Source organism: Uloborus diversus, unplaced genomic scaffold (genome assembly GCF_026930045.1).
Source record: "Uloborus diversus isolate 005 unplaced genomic scaffold, Udiv.v.3.1 scaffold_11, whole genome shotgun sequence".
Lineage (NCBI taxonomy): Eukaryota > Metazoa > Arthropoda > Arachnida > Araneae > Uloboridae > Uloborus > Uloborus diversus.
In genome coordinates this window covers 2677958-2701190 of record NW_026557765.1, presented here as the reverse complement: position 1 = coordinate 2701190, position 23233 = coordinate 2677958, and the positions used below count along the sequence as shown (strand labels likewise).

The 23233-nt window shown below is 33.6% G+C and overlaps 1 protein-coding gene across 1 annotated transcript in view; it reads left to right on the top strand.

Annotated features, from left to right (window-relative positions):
• The window catches only part of LOC129232157 (uncharacterized), a 69742-nt gene that overhangs the window by 16359 nt on the left and 30150 nt on the right, over positions 1-23233 (top strand). The window contains exons 8-17 of the mRNA XM_054866397.1: positions 5115-5290; positions 6038-6188; positions 9004-9138; positions 13406-13566; positions 15818-15910; positions 15999-16170; positions 18099-18200; positions 18998-19183; positions 20119-20290; positions 22372-22532. Coding sequence (XP_054722372.1) covers positions 5115-5290; positions 6038-6188; positions 9004-9138; positions 13406-13566; positions 15818-15910; positions 15999-16170; positions 18099-18200; positions 18998-19183; positions 20119-20290; positions 22372-22532 — 1509 coding nt within the window. The remainder of the gene's footprint in view (positions 1-5114; positions 5291-6037; positions 6189-9003; positions 9139-13405; positions 13567-15817; positions 15911-15998; positions 16171-18098; positions 18201-18997; positions 19184-20118; positions 20291-22371; positions 22533-23233) is intronic.

Genomic DNA, 23233 nt, shown 5'->3' with positions numbered 1-23233 from the left:
TGTTTCTGGAGCTGCTGAAGTGATAAGGTCTGAAAGATCATCAAAATTCAGTGCATATTAACCTACTGACCAGAATCCTCATCCAATTTCAAGAAATAATGAGTGATGCAGTTCTCTCTCTGTTACATTTCTCCAGGCAGAGGATATGAAATGCAGTGCATTTAATGCATTAATTTTCCCAATAAGTTTTTAATCGGCTTGAAAAGAAAAAAATCACAAAATTGTTTAAATCATATTTACAGTTTCTAAAGAAACATAATGTGGAATTTGTCATGAAAAGTGAGCACAATCAAGTTGGGATTGTTTGAGTAAAAACATTAAAAAAGGGAATGCAGCAAAAAGAGAAACAAAATGTACAGAAAAAAGTAACGCTGACAGCATTGAAGAATTTTGGGACCTACGATAAAAAACGTTAAATACTGGACTTTTAGGTCAGGGTTAATTGTATGTAATTAAGTGATGTTCAATGCTGAAAAGTGCAACATGTTCTTAAAAATGATTCTGGAAGATTGTCCATTGCTTTCAATGAGGAAAAGTATAGTTTATGCAATTAAAATCATGCTTCTTTTTTAAAACTCAAATAAGCTTTTTTTTTTTTAAATATATCAATGCTTTATTTTAAGTTTTGCAAATGGAATACTTACAAATGTTGAAAAAATACAATTTTGCATTCTTTTGAAAAGAAAAAACCTAAATAAAGTTGGCAGTGTGAAATAGGTAGGTATACTTAGCATTAAAATCTTAAAATTAAAAAAAAAACTTGTGTTAATCGCATTTGCTAAATCAAGTGGATTTCCCTTGATCGTAAATTGTTCAGATGAAATTAAATTCACGATATTATCATTTACTTAACTGTTGTAAAAATTGTTGGAGATGGTTAATAATTTCCTTGTAAAGTAATATATATGAAACTGAGTTTAAACAATTGATATAAGGTGAGTTGGGGGAAGTGCATCCCTTAAATTGCACAGTTCGACTTTATTAAGGCCTAGACATTACAAGACTTGATACAATTTTTTTAATTTTTATTTCGTATGTTACCTGTTTTAATGTGTTTCTCGAGACATGAGCCTGTTAAAATCATTGCGGGTAAAAAAGTTGAAAATTTTTAAAAAAAACTATTGTGCTCTAGGGCCGCATTTTCTCAATAAAAGTGGGGCAAGAGCATCACCTATCTGAATTTTTTTTAAAAACCGTTTGAGAAAATAAGGGGCAAGTGCAACCAATAGAGTATTTTTTCCTGATTAAAAACGATTTTTTATTTTTATTTTTACCTATTCATTGGGAAGTTATTACATTTTTCCTAACGAAATCTGTCAATGTAAAATGAAGAACGTTCAAGGAACAATGGATTATTAAACAAAATTATGAAGTTTTTATTTTAAATTAAATAAAGAACATGAAAGATAACTTTTATTATGCTAATAAGCTTTTAAAAAAAAAAAACTTGCATATCCAAGGAATAATCTTCAAAACTTGAACATCAACGAACTTATAAAATATTAACTTAATAATACGAAACGTAACTATACAACTGACAAAAGGTAACATGTCTTTGACGAACTTGAACATATTTTTTTTTGTATAAGTACACTTAGTATAGTCGGTGGTTGGAAAAACTACATTTTTTTTGTAGCAAACTACAACTACTTTGTTACAAATGTAGTTAACTACAACTACTTTTTTCAAAATGTAGCAACTACAAACTACTTTTGAAATGTGGTCGCTACTTCGCTACTTTCCAAAAAATAAGTAAATGCAAAGCAAACACAATAGGTTGTTCCTCAAAAAATGAAAGTCAATTTTTCAAGTCGAATCCACTCTTGTATTTTTCCTCTTGTGTCAAAACAATTGTGAAAAAAAGTTTCATATAATTTGGACAACGGCAACCCGTGCCGACTTGCACCTCAAAGTGTAAAACAATACTTGTATGCTAGGCCAAATCGAAAAAAAAAAACTTTTTTTTTGGTAACTCGAAATTTCTGTTGATAAAACGTTACCTCTGTACCCAACACCCCACATGTACCACAAGAAAATTTTTTCAAATTAAAAAACATTTAGATATGATACACTTGACCTAAACTTTATAATTTTATTTAAAAAATTGATTTTTTTTCAATTATCTTTCAAAAAATTACATATAAATTTAAATAGAATATAAAGTTCAAAAATTACTGGCGAACACATTTACAGATCAACAATTACAAACTAATAATAAAAAAATATATTTTAAATGAAAAATTTAACTCAACCTGGAAAAAATCCATATCTTTGAGTATGATGTGGGAGACTTAAAAGTTGCAGGAAAACAAAAATTTCTATTTAACGCTAATTACCTACTTTTCTACTTTACTGTTTATATTTTTCAGTTTAATAATTTCGTAAAATCTTACATTTCTGAAAATATGTATCAAAAACTTAATTTTTTGAAGAAAATTATAAATGTTATGCCACGTGTGGGATATCTAAATGGTTTTTTAATTTGAATAAATATATTTGTGGTGCATATGTGGGGTATAGGAGCGACGTTTTATAAACAGAAATTTTGAGTTTCTAAAAAACATTTTATTTTAATTTGGCCTAGCACTACACAAGTGCTGGTTCACACTTTCAGACATAATCGGCACTTGTTGCCGTTGTTCAAATTACATGATTTTTTTTTTTTTGACGTAAAAAGGATAAAATATAACAGAGTGTGCGACTTGAAGAATCAATTTTCGATTTTTTTTTCTGGGGAGGGAGGGGGGACACCCTAATACACAAACACACCATAAGAGGATTGAACAAAAAAAGATTGATAAATTAGCTCATCAGAAGACACAAATAAGAAAAATGTCCGTTATCATACTCTCATACACTGTAATGCTCGCATTAATTGTAAGTCGTCCAGAACAGTTCAATTTCATCCTTTTCTATAACAGTTACAGTGGCTTCTTTTTATTTGGTGAATACTGTCGAAAATTTAAGCCTCGATAAAATATTTTTGTTTTTCAATCTTCGGTCTGTTCATAGAAAATTCACCAAATTTTCAACTCGCGAAATCACCGATATCTTCGTTTTCGCGAAAATAAGTGCTTTTAACAATATAAATATTGGTGAAATATAAAAATTACGACGGCAAACAAACTAATGGCGTCGAACAAATAGAACCTATGGCGTTAAAATGAAATGCCTGAGGTCAGCTCGTATTTTTATGAGTCTCATTTCTCATTGCATCGCTGATTTACTTGTGTAAAATTTGCACCAGTCAAATTCTTGATTTGTTTCTTTTTTTTTTCAGTTTATTTAAAAGTATTTTCTAGAAATCGCTACAAACTACTATTTTTTTGTAGTTAACTACTCACTACACTACTTTTTTTAAAAGTAGTGCGCTACACTACAAACTACTCAAAAATATAGCTACTACAGTAGCGTCGCTACTTGTAGCGCGCTACTTCCAACCACTGAGTATAGTAATTAACAATTTAATTTATATTATGGAGCAGTATATATAAGCAGTTATATTGGAGCAATATAGACTAGTGACACTTATTGTTAGTTAGACAGATGCAGGGATTAAAAATTATTTACATTGCTTCATTAAATCGTTGCAAGCAAATTATATCTGTCATAAAAGAACATTGGCAGATAAATGGGAAAGTGCAGCCCCAAGAAATGCGAGGCTGCACTTGCCCCTTTTTTTCGAGCCGCACTTTCCTAGTCGTATAATTTTCTGGGGCAAGTGCAGCCCTAAAATTAATTGATTTTAAAGTAAAAAATAATAAATCTCGGCTTTAAAAATACGAAAAGTAGACATGAAATAGCTGTACTTACGTTTTGGAAGCACGAAAAAGTGAGAACAGCAACAGAAGAAACGATGATTTCTCGAACCGTAACAACATGGCACTGTAGTAGGAATTAGAAAAGTTAGGAAACGAGGGAGGGAGTAGTGTTCCCATTCAAGTAGCGGGATCTAACGCACGCAGTGCAAAGTAATAACGTTTACCAAGCTACCCAGATGGCAAGCAGCCTTGCAGATATTCCCGGTTTCTGATTATTAACCTAAGCCGCACTTGCCCCAAGACCACACTTACCCTAACTGACCTTAATATTTATTGCTCTCAAAAGTGAGCATAGCTTCCTCCGTGCAAAAAAAAATAAGATGAGATAACCTTTTTTCAAGTATAATCGGACATTAAAAATAAACTATGGGGTTGTCCATATAATTGAAGACATTTTTTTTCAACATATTTGATTCCCTGGTCACAAAAAGACACTTCACCTTACCCCGTCCCGTTCCCTTATCACTTGTCACGCTATTTTTCATAAACAGGTTGCTATACAAAGTGACGTCATACTTGTTAAACCCCTCCCTCTCTCTTATCACAAATCCTCTTCCTCCCTCAAAGCATGATATTACTTGTGAATGACCCCAATAATTTTTTTTGTAGTCTTGTTTTTAGCCCCAACACACAAAAGAAGAGGATTATAAGTTTGATGTGTCTGTGTATCAGTCTGTGGCGCTCTATGCCTAAACGGATGGGCCGATTTTTTTTTTTTTTTTTTTAATTTATTCAAAAGGAGAGTTGATTAAGTGTTCTTAGCTAGGTTGCATCTTTGGATGACTTTAATTAATGAAAATATTAATTAAAAACCTTTAAAATGTTTCCTGTGATTTTTGCATTGAAAACATATTTAAAACTTTAGTAACAAAATAAAGATAAATTTTCTGCATCTGATAGAATGTGTTTGGAACTTCCATGTTATGTAGAATTTTAATTATAACAGTATTTTAAAGCAGATTTTAAGTACGACTAAGCCGTTTTTCAAGCGATTGGTAACCGAATTTATTGTTGGTTAACAAGGAAATTAAAAGCAATGATTTAAAATTTTTATCTGTTGCCAGTTTCTGTTTAATAGCAAATAAAATACTTGACACTAATTTTTAATAATATAAGGCTTTAAAAAGATTTTCGATTTCCCCTCTTGATTCTGCATTTGCAACTCAGTCGGAGTTTTTGAAATTTTTAATTTTAGTTGTTGATTAATGTGCATGTTTGTGCCAAAACTACATTCTAATCATTTAAGTTGTCAAATCAAACTATTTAGCCTTTAAAAGTTTTCTTTCTTTTCAGTTTACATTAGATGATTTGCACACTGCCGGATATGCTGCTAGCCATCACACTAGTCACCCAAAGTTGGATCCTAACAAGCGAACTATGAGCCAGGCTGTTGAGGACAGAAGATTGGCTCTCTTTGCCTACACAATTGAAACAATAAATTTGTTGTTAGTTCCAATGATCGATACAAAGTAGGTATACGATTTCTCCTCTCTGCTTTAGACATTCAGTGTGCGTTAGTTGTTTGGCATTGGTGGAAAAACATTCATGTTTAAAATTTAAACATTGATAGTTTACTGCAGACACATGTTTCGGCGTTACAAGGAATGCCTTTTTCAATGCAAAAAGTAATTAGCTTATGAATGAAGATGTCTTTTCATCCATAAGCTCATTACTTTTTGCATTGAAAATGGCGTTTTCTGTAACGCCGAAACACGTGTCTGCAGTAAACTGCAAATTGTGCTTTTTTGACATTGCTATTTCTTACTTTATTTTAAATGTATATTTCTGCTGTGCTAAGCACAAAAGTCGTATCTGCAGTTGAGTTCAAAAGGAGAAATTTGCATTTAAAGTTCAGTGCCTCCATGTATTCGATCCAGATGCTACTTTTTAAAAAAATTTTTACTGATATTTTCCATTGACAAATGATCATAAAACGTATTTAGATGAAATATGTGACATAGATCCACCTGGTGACCGCAACTCATTTTTGACAAAAAGTGCAGATATGACTTGTGTGCTTAGCACAGCAGATTTCTGCATAATGAACTCTAAAAAAATATTTTAATGCTAGAACTGTATTCAGTAATTAATCTATTAATTAAGATTTTGAATTGTCAAAGAAAAACAAATAACACTATTGAAATTAATTATTAACATCCTAAATTAAGTAATGCAAGGGGATTTCTTTTTTTACATTTATGTCTTTGTCTTTCTAGAAAAGAAGCTCTTGGCTCCATGGGCAATGATGCTCCGTTGGCATGTCTTTCTCTTTACCAACCCTTGATTTATGATTATTTCAAGCAACTATTTGCTCAGGTCACCAATCCACCCATCGACCCCTTTAGGGAGAGGATCGTCATGTCGTTGGTAAATTTCCTTAGTATTTGCCTTTTGTAGACTTGTAGTTGCCTTTTACATATTATTCATTTTTTGTGAGCTGTTTCTTTTAATTGTCAGTTTAAAAAAGTTAATACTTGTGCAATCATTTTTGCTGTGTAAATGTTGAGATGATAGATAGTTATTTAAATTCCATGGTGGTCGTAATTTATAATATTCAAAGTAATTAGCCAAATTTTATGCTATCTTGAATGATGTTTCATATATATATTAATAGCAGCAATAATAAATAAATAAATAAATAAATGAAACAATTATACACACTGCAGTTAATTGAGTTAAAATGTTTAATATGATTTCACATATTTTATGGTGTTTCTTAAGTCACAAAATTGTTTTAAATATATAATGACTAATATCACAGATATTACCATGACTCATTAACTTGATTAGATATACAGTGCAATCAATTCCTTTAGTGGATAAACATCTTAAAATAAATATTTTAACGTAGTTCTTTATGAAAGTACTTTTTAAATATATTTTCAACTGTTATTCTTGTGCTTTGAAACAGGGTGCGCACATGATATGCAACACTTTAAAAGTCCTTGAACTTCTTTTCTTTTTTAAGGCCTTGAAATTCCTGGCAAATTTGAATAATGTGGAAAAACATCTGGAAAATCCTTGATTTTCTTATATTCCCACAACCCTAGTACGCAATTATTGCAGTGAAATGTGTCATGCAGAAAGCTCCTCCTACAAAGATCCCCCCCCCCCCAAAGGTGGAAAAATACTAATAAATGTACTGGCAAAAATGGATCTGCCTTACATCAACATAACTTGTAACTTGACTATGTTTTTCAATTAAATATGCAGACATAAAAGTATTATATATAATTTAAATTTAATATTTTATGTATCTTAAAAAATTGTGGTTGCTATGGATGAATAAAATAATCATACTTGCCTCAAACAAACATGTGTTTTACTTCAAAAATATGTATTAATACACTCTGTTTTAGATAATTTTTTTATGCTTTGTCGTGGCACATAAATGCATTAATTATACAATATGCACTGGTGTCCAAAAGTTAAGCATAATTGTTATTTATGTAAGTAATGTGAGAAACATGCATCGAAATAGGGGGAAACGTGATATGCGAGAGCAACACGGTTACAAAATAAGGAAACTACTCAAAAAACGGTAATATTTACTTTTATCATCCCAAAAAATAGTTTAAATGAAAATTAGGCATATGAGGAGTTTACTCTTCGCACAAAATTTTTTCTTTAAAAGATGATGCTGAAGTTCAATAGTGTGTATGGCCACCTCTGACTGCCAGGCACGCTGCATACTTTCTATGAGGTGGTGGATGAGTTGTGGGCTTAAACAGTTCCAAGCATGCTGGAGAGCCCTTTTTAGTTCCGGAGCGGAGCTTGGCGGGGGCGAACGGGCTGCAAGTTGTCTCCCGAGCATATCCCAGATATGCTCGATAGGGTTCAGATCAGGGGAGTTCGCAGGCCACGTCATTCGCTGGATATTTTCTGATTCGAGGAAGTCATCGACCACAGCTGTTCGGTGACATGGCGCGTTATCGTCCATGAATATGAACTCAGGATCAACAGCACCTCGAAACAAGCGAACATAAGGCTCAAGAACCTCGTCTCTGTATCTTTGACCAGTGACTGAGCCTGTCTCAAAAATATGGAGGTCGGTGCGGCCATCCAACATAATGCCCGCTTACACCATTACTCCTGCTGACGCAAAGTGATGTCTTTCTCTTATGTTTTGTGGTTGGAAACAAGTCCCTTTTCTCTCCAGATTGTTACCTGACGAGAATCATTCTGTGGAGTAAAGCGGGACTCATCACTGAACATCACATTGGCCCACTGTCCCAGACTCCAATGCCGATGTTGCAAGCTCCAGTTTAAACAAGCGTGTTTATGCGCTGATGTGAGAGGAATGCAAACTGCTGATCTTCTGGCATACAGATCGACATGATTGAGCCTCCTGTAAACAGTTTGCCTCGAAATTGTTATTCCCGTGACGGCACTGAGCGCCGAACCCAGTTCTCTGGCACAGCTGTCCCTATGACGTCGTGAAGAAATTGCCAGAAAACGATCTTGGCTTGCGGTTGTGACTCTTGGTCGACCTGGTACTGGTCGGCGGGTAACATCTCCCGTATTTGAAAACCTCTGCCACAGTCTCGAGATTACACACTGAGGCACATTAAGAATACGAGACACTTCGCGTTTGGGATCGATCCAACGATTCTTTCTTTCGCAATCATGTCCAATTGGCATCTTTGTGCCATTTTTAGTTCTGTTTCATCAGATCCAATGTTTCTTGGTACAGCAATTGCATGAAACGCGCCTGAACTCTCTAAAGCGTGCGAGCTGTTTTATCCACATTCCGAAACGCGCACCTAATTCGCGCATGACACCATCGACTATACTATTTTGCATAAACATATTGTTTCTTCTTCAACCAATGAATCTCCATAAGTAACTTTATATAATTTTACAAAAATGTACAGATTTTTTTTGCATTTTATGAATTATGCTTAACTTTTGGACACCAGTGTAAATATTTTAGTCTTAAATGTATAGTTAATTCATTACAACTAGCATGCTGTAAGTCCAGAAGTTTAAATGCATCTAACTTGTGTTACTTCTCTGTATTTTAGCTCTACTTTTTCATTTGTACCATATCCTTAGTGTTTGTCATGAAAAATCCTTGAAAGTGCTTGCTTTTGACACTGCAAATTGTGTGTGCACCGTTATTGGAAAAAAATTTCATCTAATCTGTTGTTTCATTGTTTTCAAATGTTCTTTTTTCCCGCAGGCATGTCCTATCGGACCCGCAGCCAACATTTTAGAACCGAGTGCTCAACAGTGCTGTCGTCTGTATTTGGAGCAACCCATTTTATCCTTAAAAGACATTGAGGCTCTGAAGGCTACTACATACAAAGGCTGGAAAGTAAGTTAGATTAATAAAAGCTTTTTAATGGATACTTAAGGCAACCACAATTTGAAATTTCAAATTGAATATTTTTACTTTTTTTGCATTGCTGAAACTTAACCCTTCGATTTCCTGTTGTCCTTATGCAGGTCGATCCAGGTTTATATTTTTACTAGTGGTACCCACATGGCTTTGAATGTAGTAAGAAATGAAAGGGTCATTTGGTTCGCCTGTATATTTTCAAATAATAGATGATGAATTTCTTGCCAATTTGCTATGTTAAATGGCTCGCCCATGTTACGGTTCCACGTTATGGTAATTTGGTAATTTTCTCGTCCACGTTGTAATAATTTGCTTGGTAAAATTTTCTTAAATTTGGAATAGAAAAAGAACAAAATCGAATTTTTAAAAAATCCGAGGTGCACACCCCCATGCTACGAACTAACTCTGTGCCAAATTTCATGAAAATCGGCCGAACGGTCTAGGCGCTATGTGTGTCACAGACAGTGGCGCCGACTCCATGGGGCTTGAGGGGGCCCGAGCCCCCTCAAAAATATTTTTGAGGGGGCAGAGCCCCCCCAATAAATCAAGAAAATTATAAGTTACATTATGCTTTCTAAACTCATAAATTTATCTTTTATTTTCCTTGTTTGAAGATAGTTTACCTTGTAAAATATATTCAGTAATGAGTTAAAACAAATAATTATTACGGTTGTGTAAGCAGGTTAACTGAAAACGAGTGGTGCGAATGATGATAGTGTTACAGTGCTGCGAGTACTGTAAAAATTTGTCCCAGTGCGCGAACTTACGGGTCAAGTCTGTTGCCGGTGGGCAGCGCTGCGGCGCGCTCACCTAAGTGTTGCTGATCTGGAAAAATATATATGAGAGTTTGATTTGTATATAAAATGGGAGGCGTGATAGTTTTGAATACTTTTGGGAATCGTGTTTAAAAGAAAACCTTCACAAAATGATGATCCTTCCCTTCCTCGGAATCGACGTGTACCAAAGAAGTATGAAAACAATGAAGGCAGCTCACCGCACACTTTCAAAATCTCAAAGGAAAACATTTGACTCGCGCTACTTATGCGAAATAGCTATAACATGATTTTTTTCTCCAGTATTCAGACCTAACGCGAATTCCTCACCGCAACACGAAAATTCTCGGAAGGGAATCGTGGTCTGTTCGTATCAGCTTTGTTATTGGCTACTAAAAAATTATTTTTCATGAATGTATCTTTGTCCTTTTACCATCGCTGAGAGTAGAAGTTCCCTTTTCATTTTAAATGCGAAAGTTAATGAAATATAATGACACCTAAGAGCGCTGTTTCGTCTAAAGTTTGTGAAGATAAAAAGAGAAAGTTTCATGACAATTAAAGAAAAGCTAGAGCTTCTTGAAAAGCTGATGGTCAACTAAAAAATGCGTTGAAGGTAGCACGAGAATTAGGTATGAGTGATTCTTCCATGCATACAATTATAAGTCAAGAAAAGGAAATCCGTAAAAATTCACCGAGTAGTGTCTTGCAAAAATTTATGAAAATGGAAACTGCTCATGTATTGTGTACGAATATCATTAATTGATCGACTGTACAGTACAACTAAAGATGCATCTGCTTTTCTTACTATATACTGTGTCTACCGTATACCGGTTTATTTTTTCTTTCTTTCCCATTAATCATTGATTTTGTACATCGTAGCAGTATTTTATGTTGAATAAAACGTTTTTTTTTAAATACAAGTAAACATTCAGTTCTTTATGTAAGAGACAGTAATGTACTGTTAGTTAAGAGATGGTTTTTAACAGTTTGAGGGGGTGTTTACAAGTGTCTAAAATAATTGGGTACGTTTATAAAAAATTTTACACATACCCTTTTCCACAACGCGAAAATTCGACCTACGCGAGAGGTCTTGGAATGCATCCCTCGCGTAAGACGGGAGTTGACTGTACTACAAGGCAATATACATTGAGGTTTGTAAAATGGTGCAATTTTGCATTATTGGGCGATTTACATCAACTGGACGCACACAGGTCATTGCAGTTGAACAAGAGTGCTTGCTTTTATTAAACAGAGGTGAAAGAGAAGAGAACATTTTGAAAAATCAACTGAGTTTTTCAAAAATGACCTAGACATTGAGAGACTGCGTTTACACTTAAATATTTAGCCGATGTCTCTAATGTAAAAACAAATGGTCTTAAAAAGCATGCGTAAATTAAATTTCCTTTTTACAAAAATACTGTTTGTGTTTGTATTTATTTCTTCCGTTTTTCGAAGCCAATAAAAAAAAATTTTGAAAAAAAAAAAAAAATAGAACCGACTTCAAAATTGCTCTAAAAAGTGAAAAATAATTTTATTCTTTAAACACCATCGATAATGCTTTTAAACATAATTTTTGAAGTTGGCGCAAAAAACAAAACGTAAAATCCAGTGTAACCATGCTTTGTTCATATTTTTTTCAGAAAAGCATCCAAAGTTACGAACAAAACATTTATATCGTTATTCAAATATGTTGTCATCAATGCATAATTTATATGATAGTGAAGAAACTGGGCCTGGTTGAATTTATAGTTGTAGTTGAATTATGACTGTGAATGATTTTATCTATCGTTTTTTGCGCCAACTTCAAAAATTATGCTTAAAAGCATTATCGATGGTGTTTAAAGAATAAAATTATTTTTCACTTTTTAGAGCAATTTTGAAGTTGGTTCTATTTTTTTTTTTTTTTTTTTCAAAATTTTTTTATTTCATTCTTTTTAGTGTAAATGTAGATATTTCAGTAAAAGTAAGAAGTTACCTAGTAAGAAGTTTGGCTCTATATCACTGTATTGCTTTAGAAAAGCCTTTATTCAAAATTATCATTACAATTACTATTAATGTTATATGGCACCAAACTTTTATAACAATGAGTTTCATATTGTCGCGAAGATGAAGATAGCGAAGACAATGTGAAAGCCAAATGAAGCGAATACTCGTTAGTCTCAACTCGAGATCTTTATTCAGAACCACGAATGAACGTTACATCTCCTTATATACAACTTGAGAAAGTGCTGGAACTTTCCAGACTTGGAAAGATACAGAAATTAATAGAACATTCGAGAAAATACGGGAAACAGTAGAAACAAAATTTTAGTAAAATTCACTTTGTCCTAGTCGGGATTTGAACCCGGGTCGCTCGTGTAGGAGGCGAGAATTCTACCACTGAGCCACCGTTATCCACGGTTGACTAGTGCGAACTTCGCTACAATATCATTTAATAGGGAATTTGCATAAAATGTACTGTTTTTTGCCCATAACATTTTTTCTAAAGAACAAATATGGTCAAACAAAGTAATGGGACCTAAGTTGAGCCATCCCCTATCCATTAAAAAAAGAATCATCAAAATCGGTTCACTAGGTGAGACGCTATGAGTGGACAAACAAAAAAAAAACATACATACGGTATGAACTGATAACCGCCTCCTTTTTGAAGTCGGTTAAAAAATATGTGTCGGGCTTGTCGAGTTTTCGAGGTTCTAATGTTGATTATATGATTTAAAAAAAACTTTAAAACTCACTATTTTTCATCTCAAATTTAGAAAATTTCCTGCGGCATGCCCCCTTTCCCCCGATATTTTTTAAGTCGGCGTCTCTGGCAGTGCCCTTCAATGCAAGTCAAGCGCCCTACCTTTTCCATGCCTAGCTACGGCACTGCATGACTCCCCATAAAATAGAACAAAAAAATGTCTCTTACTAAGACAAGTGACATGATCTAGTTGAACCAGAAAAATTTGTATACAAATTTTTGGATTGTTTTACTTTGAAAACGCCATGCCACATACTGTTTGTTTTTTAAATTATACACACCAGAAAATATGTAAATCGGCATTTTCAAGACACAACAATCGACCTTTATTTGGGGGGAGGGAGGAACCTCCATGGGATTGCATAACCCCCTAAACCCCCGGTGATAACTGGTCCAGCCCCCCCAATGATTTTTGCAAGTCGGCGCCCCTGGTCACAGAGATCCAGAAATTCAGACAGAGAGAGATCACGATATCCAGACAGAGAGACTTTCTACTTTAGTATTAGTAAAGAAGCTCACATTTTATGAAATTTCACTTAGTGAAAGCCTTGATTTGTGAATTGCATTTGACCAAACACCTATGTTGAGGGACATTATAACATAATTTAAAGTTTTCTGAAAATCTTTGAAAAACATGCACATCTTTTTTGATACTATTGTATCAATTTTAAACTTTGGACTTGTTTGTTCACGTTACACAATTCCTGAATTTTAAATTTAATTTCAGACAAAAGTGATCGATATTGTTTATCCTGTTCAAGAAGCTGCTGATGGGCTGCTTCCAGCCCTGAAAAGAATCTGTGCGGATGCAAGCAGTGCAGCCGATAATGATTACTCTTTGGTAATCCTTTCCGATAAGAAGGCAGGTCGAGACTACATACCAGTCAGGTGAGACTTACTTTTAAAACCTTCTTTGTCTCTTAGATATTTTCAACAAATTGATGGTATTTTTAAAAAGGCCAACTTTTCTGAAAGTGAAGATGGAAAATAATTAGTGATTGTTTTGATTGGCATCAAAGCATTTTCATATTAATTCTTGACACATTATATTGCATTTTTTTTTTAAAAAAAGGTAAATTTTAGTAGAACCAAACTTTTGGGGTATTTAATGTTTGTTTTGTGGAATTAAACAATGCAGTGTATATATTAAAGTGATTTTTGGTAGAGAAGACAAAAGCATAGCTCGATAATACAGATGCATTGATACATTTGTTACTGGGCAGATACATTTGCTGCAGTTATGTCCATTGCCCAGTATTTTTAATTAATATCAATATTAAGCTACGCTTATCTTCAAAATCTGTAGCTAAATTAATGAAAAAGTTCATCTCTTTTATCATGGATACATGATTAAAAGCAAAATAAGCATTGCATTACTAAAAATTTTACCTACCTGCTGTTTATTGTTTTACATACCTGCAGATAGTTGTGCGTTGTTGAGTTGTGTTTGTAGATACTTTATATTTGTATCTTACTATCAGTGTAAGAGATTTCTATTTCTTACATATTGAGCTTCAAACTCTAATTTCATTCCATTTCTGTTATGGTATTGGTCTTCGAAGATTCATGAAAAATTTCTTGACAGATTTTCGGTTGGTGAAAGCTTATGTGCTGTTCAAAATGTTGTCAGTTTTTAAACTTTATTCACAAAAAAGAAAGAAAAGAAAGAAAGAAAATGTTAAGAAATAGACCATTAGATCAGAAGAAAATCATAATTATTCTTACCCAGCTGATGCTGCATGCTCAATGGGGAAAAAGGATGTATTCCCAAGTATTTTTCAAAACCACTCAATATACAAATACAAATACAAAAGTGACGACCAGCAACAGGCTCTGGGCCCAGCTAGGCTGGTCCTAATCAATTAATTAGTCCTCAATGAAGATCAATGGCCCTCTTAAAGCTATCCACTCCCTTGCTCATTACCCGCCTCTTCCGGTAAGCTATTCCAAGTGCCCACGACCCTGCTAAAGTAGTAGTTTTTCCTGATTTCCAAGTTAGCCTGAGATTTAAATAGCTTAAAACAATGACCCCTTGTCCTGCTTTCTCCGCAAAAATTTAATCCATTTACATCTTTCATTTTGATAAATTTAAATAACTGAATCATGTCCCCTCTGACTCTCCTTTGCTCCAGGCTATACATGTTAAGCCTATTAAGTCTGGTATCATAATCTAAATCTGAGAGTCCCCTTACTAATTTAGTTACCCTTCTTTGAACCCTTTCCAATACAAAAATATCTTTCTTCAGATAAGGCGACCAAAACTGAACAGCATACTCCAAATGAGGTCTTACTAAACTCCTATATAAAGGCAGAAGAACTTTCTTAGACTTGTTTGAAATAGATCTATTGATGAACCCAAGCATTTTGTTGGCTTTGTTACTAGCAATACTGCACTGTTGACTAAACTTGAAGTCCTGATTTATAAGGACACCCAGATCCATAACATTTTCTGCCTGATTTATGACTGAACCCTGTAAACGATATCTCATACGCTTATTTCCATGACCTAAGTGTAGCACTTGACATTTCCCTACATTAACTGCCATACCCCATTTATCTGCCCACTTAGTAATGTGATCTAAATCCTCTTGCAGCTGTTTTACTTGTTCTTCATTTTCGACAATCCCCATAACTTTTACATCGTCAGCAAAACAATTCATGCTTCCAGAAATATTTTCATTGATGTCATTCATAAATATAATAAACAAAACAATATAAATCTGTTTCAAACTCCTTTTCTTTTGGTGCGCTCCCCCTGACCCCTTGGTGAGTTCTGTCAATATTTTTTTTCTATCTATAGCGCAGACAAGTATTATGTACAGTACAATTGTACTATTGTACTTCCAAAAACAAGGAAACACCTCCGGAGGGGTGGCTTTCGCAAACTCTCCTCCAAAAAGCAAACTCTTGTATTGCTTGGCAAAGCCAAAACCCCAAGTTGCTCTTGGTGGTAGAGAAAGCACTTATATAAGCAAAAGCATTAACAGCAGCTGTTTAAAACATTCAATAGTTTTCTATTTTTTTCCCTTGTACAAAAGTAAAATCCTGTTGCTCAATCACTTAAATCAAGACCTTATTTTTCTTTTTGTAATGCTGAGTTGTTACGTCTTGTTGACATATTTTTAAAAATCCTTTCCAGTGCTTTGTTAGCTTTGGGTGCAGTTCATCATCATCTAATCAACAAATTGCAAAGAATGAAAGTGGGTCTCATATTGGAAACTGGAGAAGCAAGGTAATTCAAAATCATCAGTCTAATAATCTGACTTTCGATCACGTTCTTCGCGAAAAGAATCCTTTCTGATTGCATAATACCATTACAGGGAAGTTCATCACATGTGCGTGCTTCTGGGCTACGGGGCAGACGCCATTTGTCCTTACCTGGTCTTCGAAAGCATGGCCGAGTTGCAAGACGAAGGCGTTATCAGCGAAAGTTTGACCGAGGATATGATATTCAAGAATTATGTCGAGGCCATGGAAAGGGGGATTGCCAAAGTGAGTGAATTTTCTTGAATTGTGTTTCTTAGATCTTATAATTTTATAAAAGTCTCAGATTTATTTATGTTGCATTTGCAAATGATGAAACACATCTAGTCCCCCCCCCCCCCATGAACTTCTGGTCTTTAATCTCAAGCGATCAAAATTTTTAATACTTTTTTTCCTTCAAATTTTGGTCATTTTTCTCTGTTTTTCTTTTAAACAAATTTGCTCTGGTTAAGATTATCCTTATTTTTTTCCCTATTCCCAGCTTATTACTTGTTTTTTTTTATAAGAACCCAATTCACACCTTTAATGCTCATAAGCAAGGCAAAAAAATCTGGAGTTTCCACCCGAAGATCTTGGGTTTTCAATACAAATCTTGGGTTTATGGGATTGTAACTAGAATACCTGGATTTTGCACTATATTGATAGTAAAGATACATTTAATAAATATTTTAACTTTTAAAACATATTTTAACTGAAATATAATTTTGTGGCTATGCAAGCTAGTATTTCCCCCCCCCCCCTTTCTTTTTACACATGCTGTGACTATAAAAAGATTATGAGGAAGAAACAAAGAAAAAAAGAAGAAAAAAAACACTTCCCCTTTCTTGTGAATTTATCCATCCCCGTAACACCCTTTTATCAAGAATGCATGATTTTTTCATTTTTTAAAGAATTCGTTCCAAAAAAACAAAAAGCATGAAATTTGTTCAATATCATTGTTTTCTTAGGATTTTTGGTAATGATTTCGGGGCTACGTAAAGATACATATTAAGATTTTTATCACGAGTAACTTGTATGTTTTGAAACATAAATTAGTTTGGGAAACCTTTTAATATTTATGATTCTAATTAAATTAGCATATAAATAAATCTTAGAGACGAACAAGGATAAATTTTTATGGCCAATTACTTAACGTTTTACGCACGTATATATAGGGTGCATTTTCTTTTAGTAATGGAACATTTATATGAACAAATTAGGTGATCTTTCGGGATGGTAACATTATTCTATTTCTGAAATACATTTACACTAAAAATGAATAAAATAACTGAATTTTTAAAAAAAAATACTAAACAATTTACATAATGCACTCAAAAAGATAAAATAACTTTTTGGGTCCGAAAGGACAGTTTCAGTATTCCTGTAGTTTTTAATTCTTCCAAGAAAATGACACCACAAACGGATAAAAGTGCGGCTCAGGTCATTTCAAACCAAACTTTCCTGTTAAGAAAAATATGAATGTTTCAACACTCAAACTTATGATTGAAAGCTAGATAATAAGAAATTCTCTACATGACTTGAGCCACACTTTTCTTCGTTTGTGGTGTCATTTTTTTAGAAGAATTGAAAACTACAGGAATACTGAAACTGTCCTTTGTGACCCAGAAAAGTTGTTTTATCTTTTTTAGTGCATTATGAAAAGTGCTTAGTATTTTTTTAAAAAATCTGTTATTATACTTAACAATTTACCAACAAGTATATACATGCTACTTGTATATAGTTTTACTTGCTACAATAGTAGCAAGTAAAAAAAAAAAAAAATTTTAAGAATGATTAATTTTATGATCTTGCATTTTCTTGCTTGGATCCTGGGAATCTTATGAGCACAATCTTGGGTTTTGCGAAAAATGACATTGACATAATATAACTTATGTTAAGGGCTTATCATAAGTTGAAATAGGTATTTACTGGAAAATTTAGGAAGGACTTGCATTACCCCATCTTGAACTGAAAATTTTGCTATAGGTACTTTAAAATTTAAAAAACAAATGCATTTATCAATCTTGAACTGCATTATGGCCATTTAAAAGGAAATGGTTTCATTTGAATTGTAATTGAATTGTAACAGTTATGTGTGTTTCTCTTGTTATTTTTCTTTATTTTTACAAAATTGTAAAATTTATTTATTTTTGAGGATTATTTTTTCTTTTCCAAAGGTGATGGCTAAAATGGGAATCTCTACGCTTCAGAGTTACAAAGGTGCTCAAATCTTTGAAGCTGTTGGTTTGAATGAAGAGGTTGTAGATTTTTGTTTCAAAGTAAGTTCTTGCTGCAGCTTTTCATTAACTGGATGCATATACAGTGCTGGTAAAAAAAATTGCATCACCCTCGCATTTTCACAACAGTGGGATTATGTGAGAAGTTTTGGTCGACCGGTTAACGATGAATGTATGTCAAATTCTGCAAAACTTTTGAAATAAACATTTAACAGCAGGAATCCGATAATTGTTTACGTAGATCGGGGCTGCTTCCGGGCCAAGGCAAACTGCTGACCCCATGCTCATTTTTCCATTTCTGAACCTGCGTGTGAGTTTAGAGAAAAAAAATACTAATCCCTATGTCAATTTAAGTCTAATGGCAGGATAAAGGCTTTTAAATTGTTACTTACCAGTTATGCCCTATGGCACGGAGCAGAATCATCCCGTAAAATGACGTTCGGAACTGAAGTAAAGTGATCCCTGATAGTAGGAGGCAATTTCTCCTCCAAAATGCCAATATACACGTGAGCGTTTACTGTTCCTAGCACGAAGTGAAGCCCACCAACTCCTTGATCAGAAATACATCCCCAAATCATCTGGGATACGGGGTGCTTGACTGTGTGTTGAATGCAGTCGGGATGATATTCCTCTCCTTTGCGGCGCGGGTGATACAATTTTTTTTACCACCACTGCAAGGATATTTCAAATCTTTAACTCCATTTTTGTTTGTCACTGATTGAATTGATATGTGTATGTAGCATTGTAGATAAGACATTTTTTAAAATTCTTCGTGTTTAAAAATTGTCTGTTTTTTTTTTTATTGGTTATAATATATTTGATAAATATTTTTTCTGCAGAATACTCCATCCCGGATAGGAGGGATCACCTTCAAAATTCTTGCTGAAGAAAATTTAGAGCGACACCGCATAGCGTATAGTGATCGTGACTGTGATAATATGGTTCTCAGGAACCCTGGTAATTACCACTGGCGGAGTGGAGGAGAAAAACATATTAATGATCCTCTAGCTATTGCCAATTTGCAGGTGAGGTACAAATTATATTTTCGTAACTGATTTGGTTTAACAAATTGATTTAAGACCACAGTACTTTTGACTTCATTCTCATTTTAATTTCTTGAAAATGCTTGAGAAGTTTTTTAGGGGTCTAAGGCCCCTTAACCTTCAAAATGTTCGATTTTCTGGAAAAAAATATAGGTTATGCCTAATTTAATTCTAAACAATTTGATACCTTATTTATTAATTACCATATGCAAAAAACTTTTGAAATTATCGAAAAAATGCGTAACCTTTCCCCATAGAGATTTCTGCTAACAGCAGCTGTTAAAGCCTCTTTTTCTCAGGTTGCGTTTTCTCAGGTTTCTCGTTTTGCCTGCATGATATCTCAGAAAGTTTCTTATATATTTCTGTAAAACTTTTTGTGCATGTTTGTCTGGTTTATTTTTATGATCTGAAACTAAATTTATTTATTTTTTTTAAATTATTTAATTTTTTAAGATAATATCAAAATTTTGCGAAATTTTGGGTGAAAATATTTTTATTTTTAAATATTAACTTTTATTTTTAGTTAAAATTTAGGTTCAGGTCATAAAAATAAATCAGACAAACATGCATGAAAAGTTTTACGAAAATGCATAAGAAACTTTCTAAGATATCACGCACGCAAAACGAGAAACGGGCACTTGAGAAAAAGAGGCTTAAACAGCTGTTGTAAACATAAATCTGTATGGGGAAAGTTCACGCATTTTCACGATAACTTGAAAAGTTGTTTGCGTATTGTAATAAATAAGGTATCAAATTGTTCAGAATTAAATTATGCATAACATATATTTTTTCCAGAAAATTGAAAATTTTGAAGGTTAAGGGTCCTTAGACCCCTTAATGAACCTTGCTGATGCATAATATTTTCAGTATAGTTACATGCATTAATTCACCTTTTGTTTGATTAAAAAAAAATGCAGGATGCTGCTCGATCTAACAACAAGAATGCTTACGAGCAATTTGTCGATATCACCATGGCCAATGTTAGGGCATGTACCATCAGAGGACAGTTTGATTTGGTTAAGTCTTCCTCTCCCATAGACATTAGTGAAGTCGAGGAAGCAAAAGAGATTGTCAAGCGTTTTGCAACAGGTAATTACATTCTTTATAACCAAATTATAGTTTTACTTCCTTTATTTATTGTACAATGTAGGCACATTACTTTGTTTGTAGTTTTTGTGTACTTTTTTTTTGGAAAGTACAAAATTCAGTTTGGATGTTTTTTTAAATATTTTTTTTAACAAAATAAGTAAGTTTTGATCAGATGGCGCTGCTTCTCAACATATAAGGAAGCTAACTGTTTTTACTTCCGTTTACAAAAAAGGAAGTATTGTATTCTCAAAAAAATTTTCATTCAAAAATTGACCTTAATTTCCATTTTACTCACCCCCGAATGAATGTTGATTTTTTTTTTGGACCCAACCACACGTACATATGTACCTAAGAACGTACAGACACCCGAAATATCCATTTTGACGATTCCCGAGTAAAATACAACGACTTTTCTCCTTACGTCTGTATATATGTATGTGCATATGTATGTCGCATAACTCAAGAACGGTATGTCCTAGAAAGTTGAAATTTGGTACGTAGACTCCTAGGGGGAGGGGTCTAGTTGTGCACCTTCCTTTTTGGTTGCATTCGGTTGTTTCTAAAGGGGTCTTTTGCTCCTTTGGGGGGGGGGGGGAATCATTGTTAATTTTGATGTAAACTCAAGTGGTGTTATAATTTGGCGGACACTTGGCTATATATCGCCAGTCGTTTGGTCGCCAAGTTGGCGACAAATTTGGCGTTTTTTTTTATCCGATTTCAATTTGGCCACTGTTGGTGATTTTTAGAGAGTAAACTATTGAATCACATTAAAATTGCCAGTAATGGGGAAATGACATTAAGTTGGAGTAAAAAAAAGCCATGTGATGCACACATCAGCTCGTTTATTGTTGTTGTTAAAATGTGTGTGTCCTATCAGTGTAAGATTGCAGGAGTCTTTTGTTTGAATAAAGATTTGGTAAAACTAGTTAAGTAAATGTCTGGTCAATTAGAGACACAACTTCATCGTAAAATAGATACAGATTAGTCAAGACATTGATTGCTCATTCTGGTTTTAATTTTCTTGAATTCTTTAACTTTATGATTTATTTTAGTGAAAAGAAAATTATTCAAATTACAAGACACTGTCTTGTGTACCTTAAAATCAATTAAATAATTGACAGAAACACATTTTCTTTTTTCCTTGCATAATTGAATAATTGCTGGAGCTTTTAGTGTTTAAAAACCCTTTCCTTGCATCTTTCAAATACAAATACAAATGTGACGACCAGCAACAGGCTCTGGGCCCAGCTAGGCTGGTCCTAGTCAATTAATTAGTCCCCAATGAAGATCAATGGCCCTCTTAAAGCTATCCACTCCCTTGCTCATTACCGCCTCTTCCGGTAAGCTATTCCAAGTGCCCACGACCCTGCTAAAGTAGTAGTTTTTCCTGATTTCCAAGTTAGCCTGAGATTTGAATAGCTTAAAACAATGACCCCTTGTCCTGCTTTCCCCGCAAAAATTTAATCCATTTACATCTTTCATTTTGATAAATTTAAATAACTGAGTCATGTCCCCTCTGACTCTCCTTTGCTCCAGGCTATACACGTTAAGCCTATTAAGTCTGGTATCATAATCTAAATCTGAGAGTCCCCTTACTAATTTAGTTACCCTTCTTTGAACCCTTTCCAGTACAAAAATATCATTCTTCAGATAAGGCGACCAACCAGGTCAATATACTCCAAAAAAGCCAAGCCATATGCCAAAAAGTCTAAAATAATCTATTTATTCTTATACTGGATATATTTTTTAAAAATCTTATTTGACTTGTGTGTTAGATATCAGTGCTGACTATGACTAGTTGAAGATAATTGAGTTATTTTAAAGTACACACTTTTTTTTTTACGAGAATTAAAGAACTGACACTTAAGTAATTACTTTCTTGAAAATTTTACAATCAATGCTCAACCTGCTTCCAAGAAAGAAAATATTTTTTCATCTTGTTTCCATTATATTAAAATTCAAATCATCGAGATCCAGCCTTGAAGTTATACTTCTGTAGTTCTTTGTCTTTGATTAAAAAAAAAAAGATTATGAACTTAATTTGTGCCAGAGGTTTCTGATTTCTTCTTTTTCCTCTGCAGGTGCCATGAGCTTTGGCAGCATATCTGTAGAAACGCACAAAACACTTGCAGCAGCAATGAATAGAGTTGGGGGCAAGTCCAACACTGGAGAAGGAGGGGAGGACCCTGATAGGTTCATTGTCACTGATCCAAACAATAACTACAGGTCTGCAATAAAGCAGGTGAGTTACTTTTTAAATACAGTGAAACCTGTGTAAGTTGACCACTTGCGGTGTACTACTTTAGTGGTCAACTTTAACAGGTGGTCAATTTACAAAGGTTGATTTTCTGATAAGGGCTAATTCTGTGCCTGAAAAAAGCGATCAACTTAGACAGGTGGTCAACTTACAAGGGTGGTCAACTTCACAGGTTTTACTGCATATTTCACTGAATAAATAATGAAGCAGTTTGCTATTTCTTCAGCTTTTGTTTAAGAAAATAACTGTTGCATTTATGTAGGTGACCTAATCTTATTCATGCACTCTTTTAAGAAACCAGTTTCTATAATTATCTCTTTAGGTAATTCTAGTCTCCAAAAAGGACTAGTTTTCAAGTTTGGAAATTTCGATATTATCATGAAAAATGGTACATTGCTATGTCTAATGTAACTGAATTTTATAAATCTTTCAAGTGTTTTTTTTATGATATTGTTGCTTAATTTTCCATAAGCCATAACATTAAACTGAACTAGTAATTCCCTCAAGTTTTATATTAATGCAACTTCCTTGGTACAAAATCAAAACTTTAACAATAACAACAGCAATAATGGTAATATAATGAAGAAAAAACCTAAAAAATAAAATTAACAAATTTAATAGCCAAGTTAAATTTGAAAAAAAAAAAAACTTGTACAATACTATCAAGTTTAATTGTCGTTTTTTCT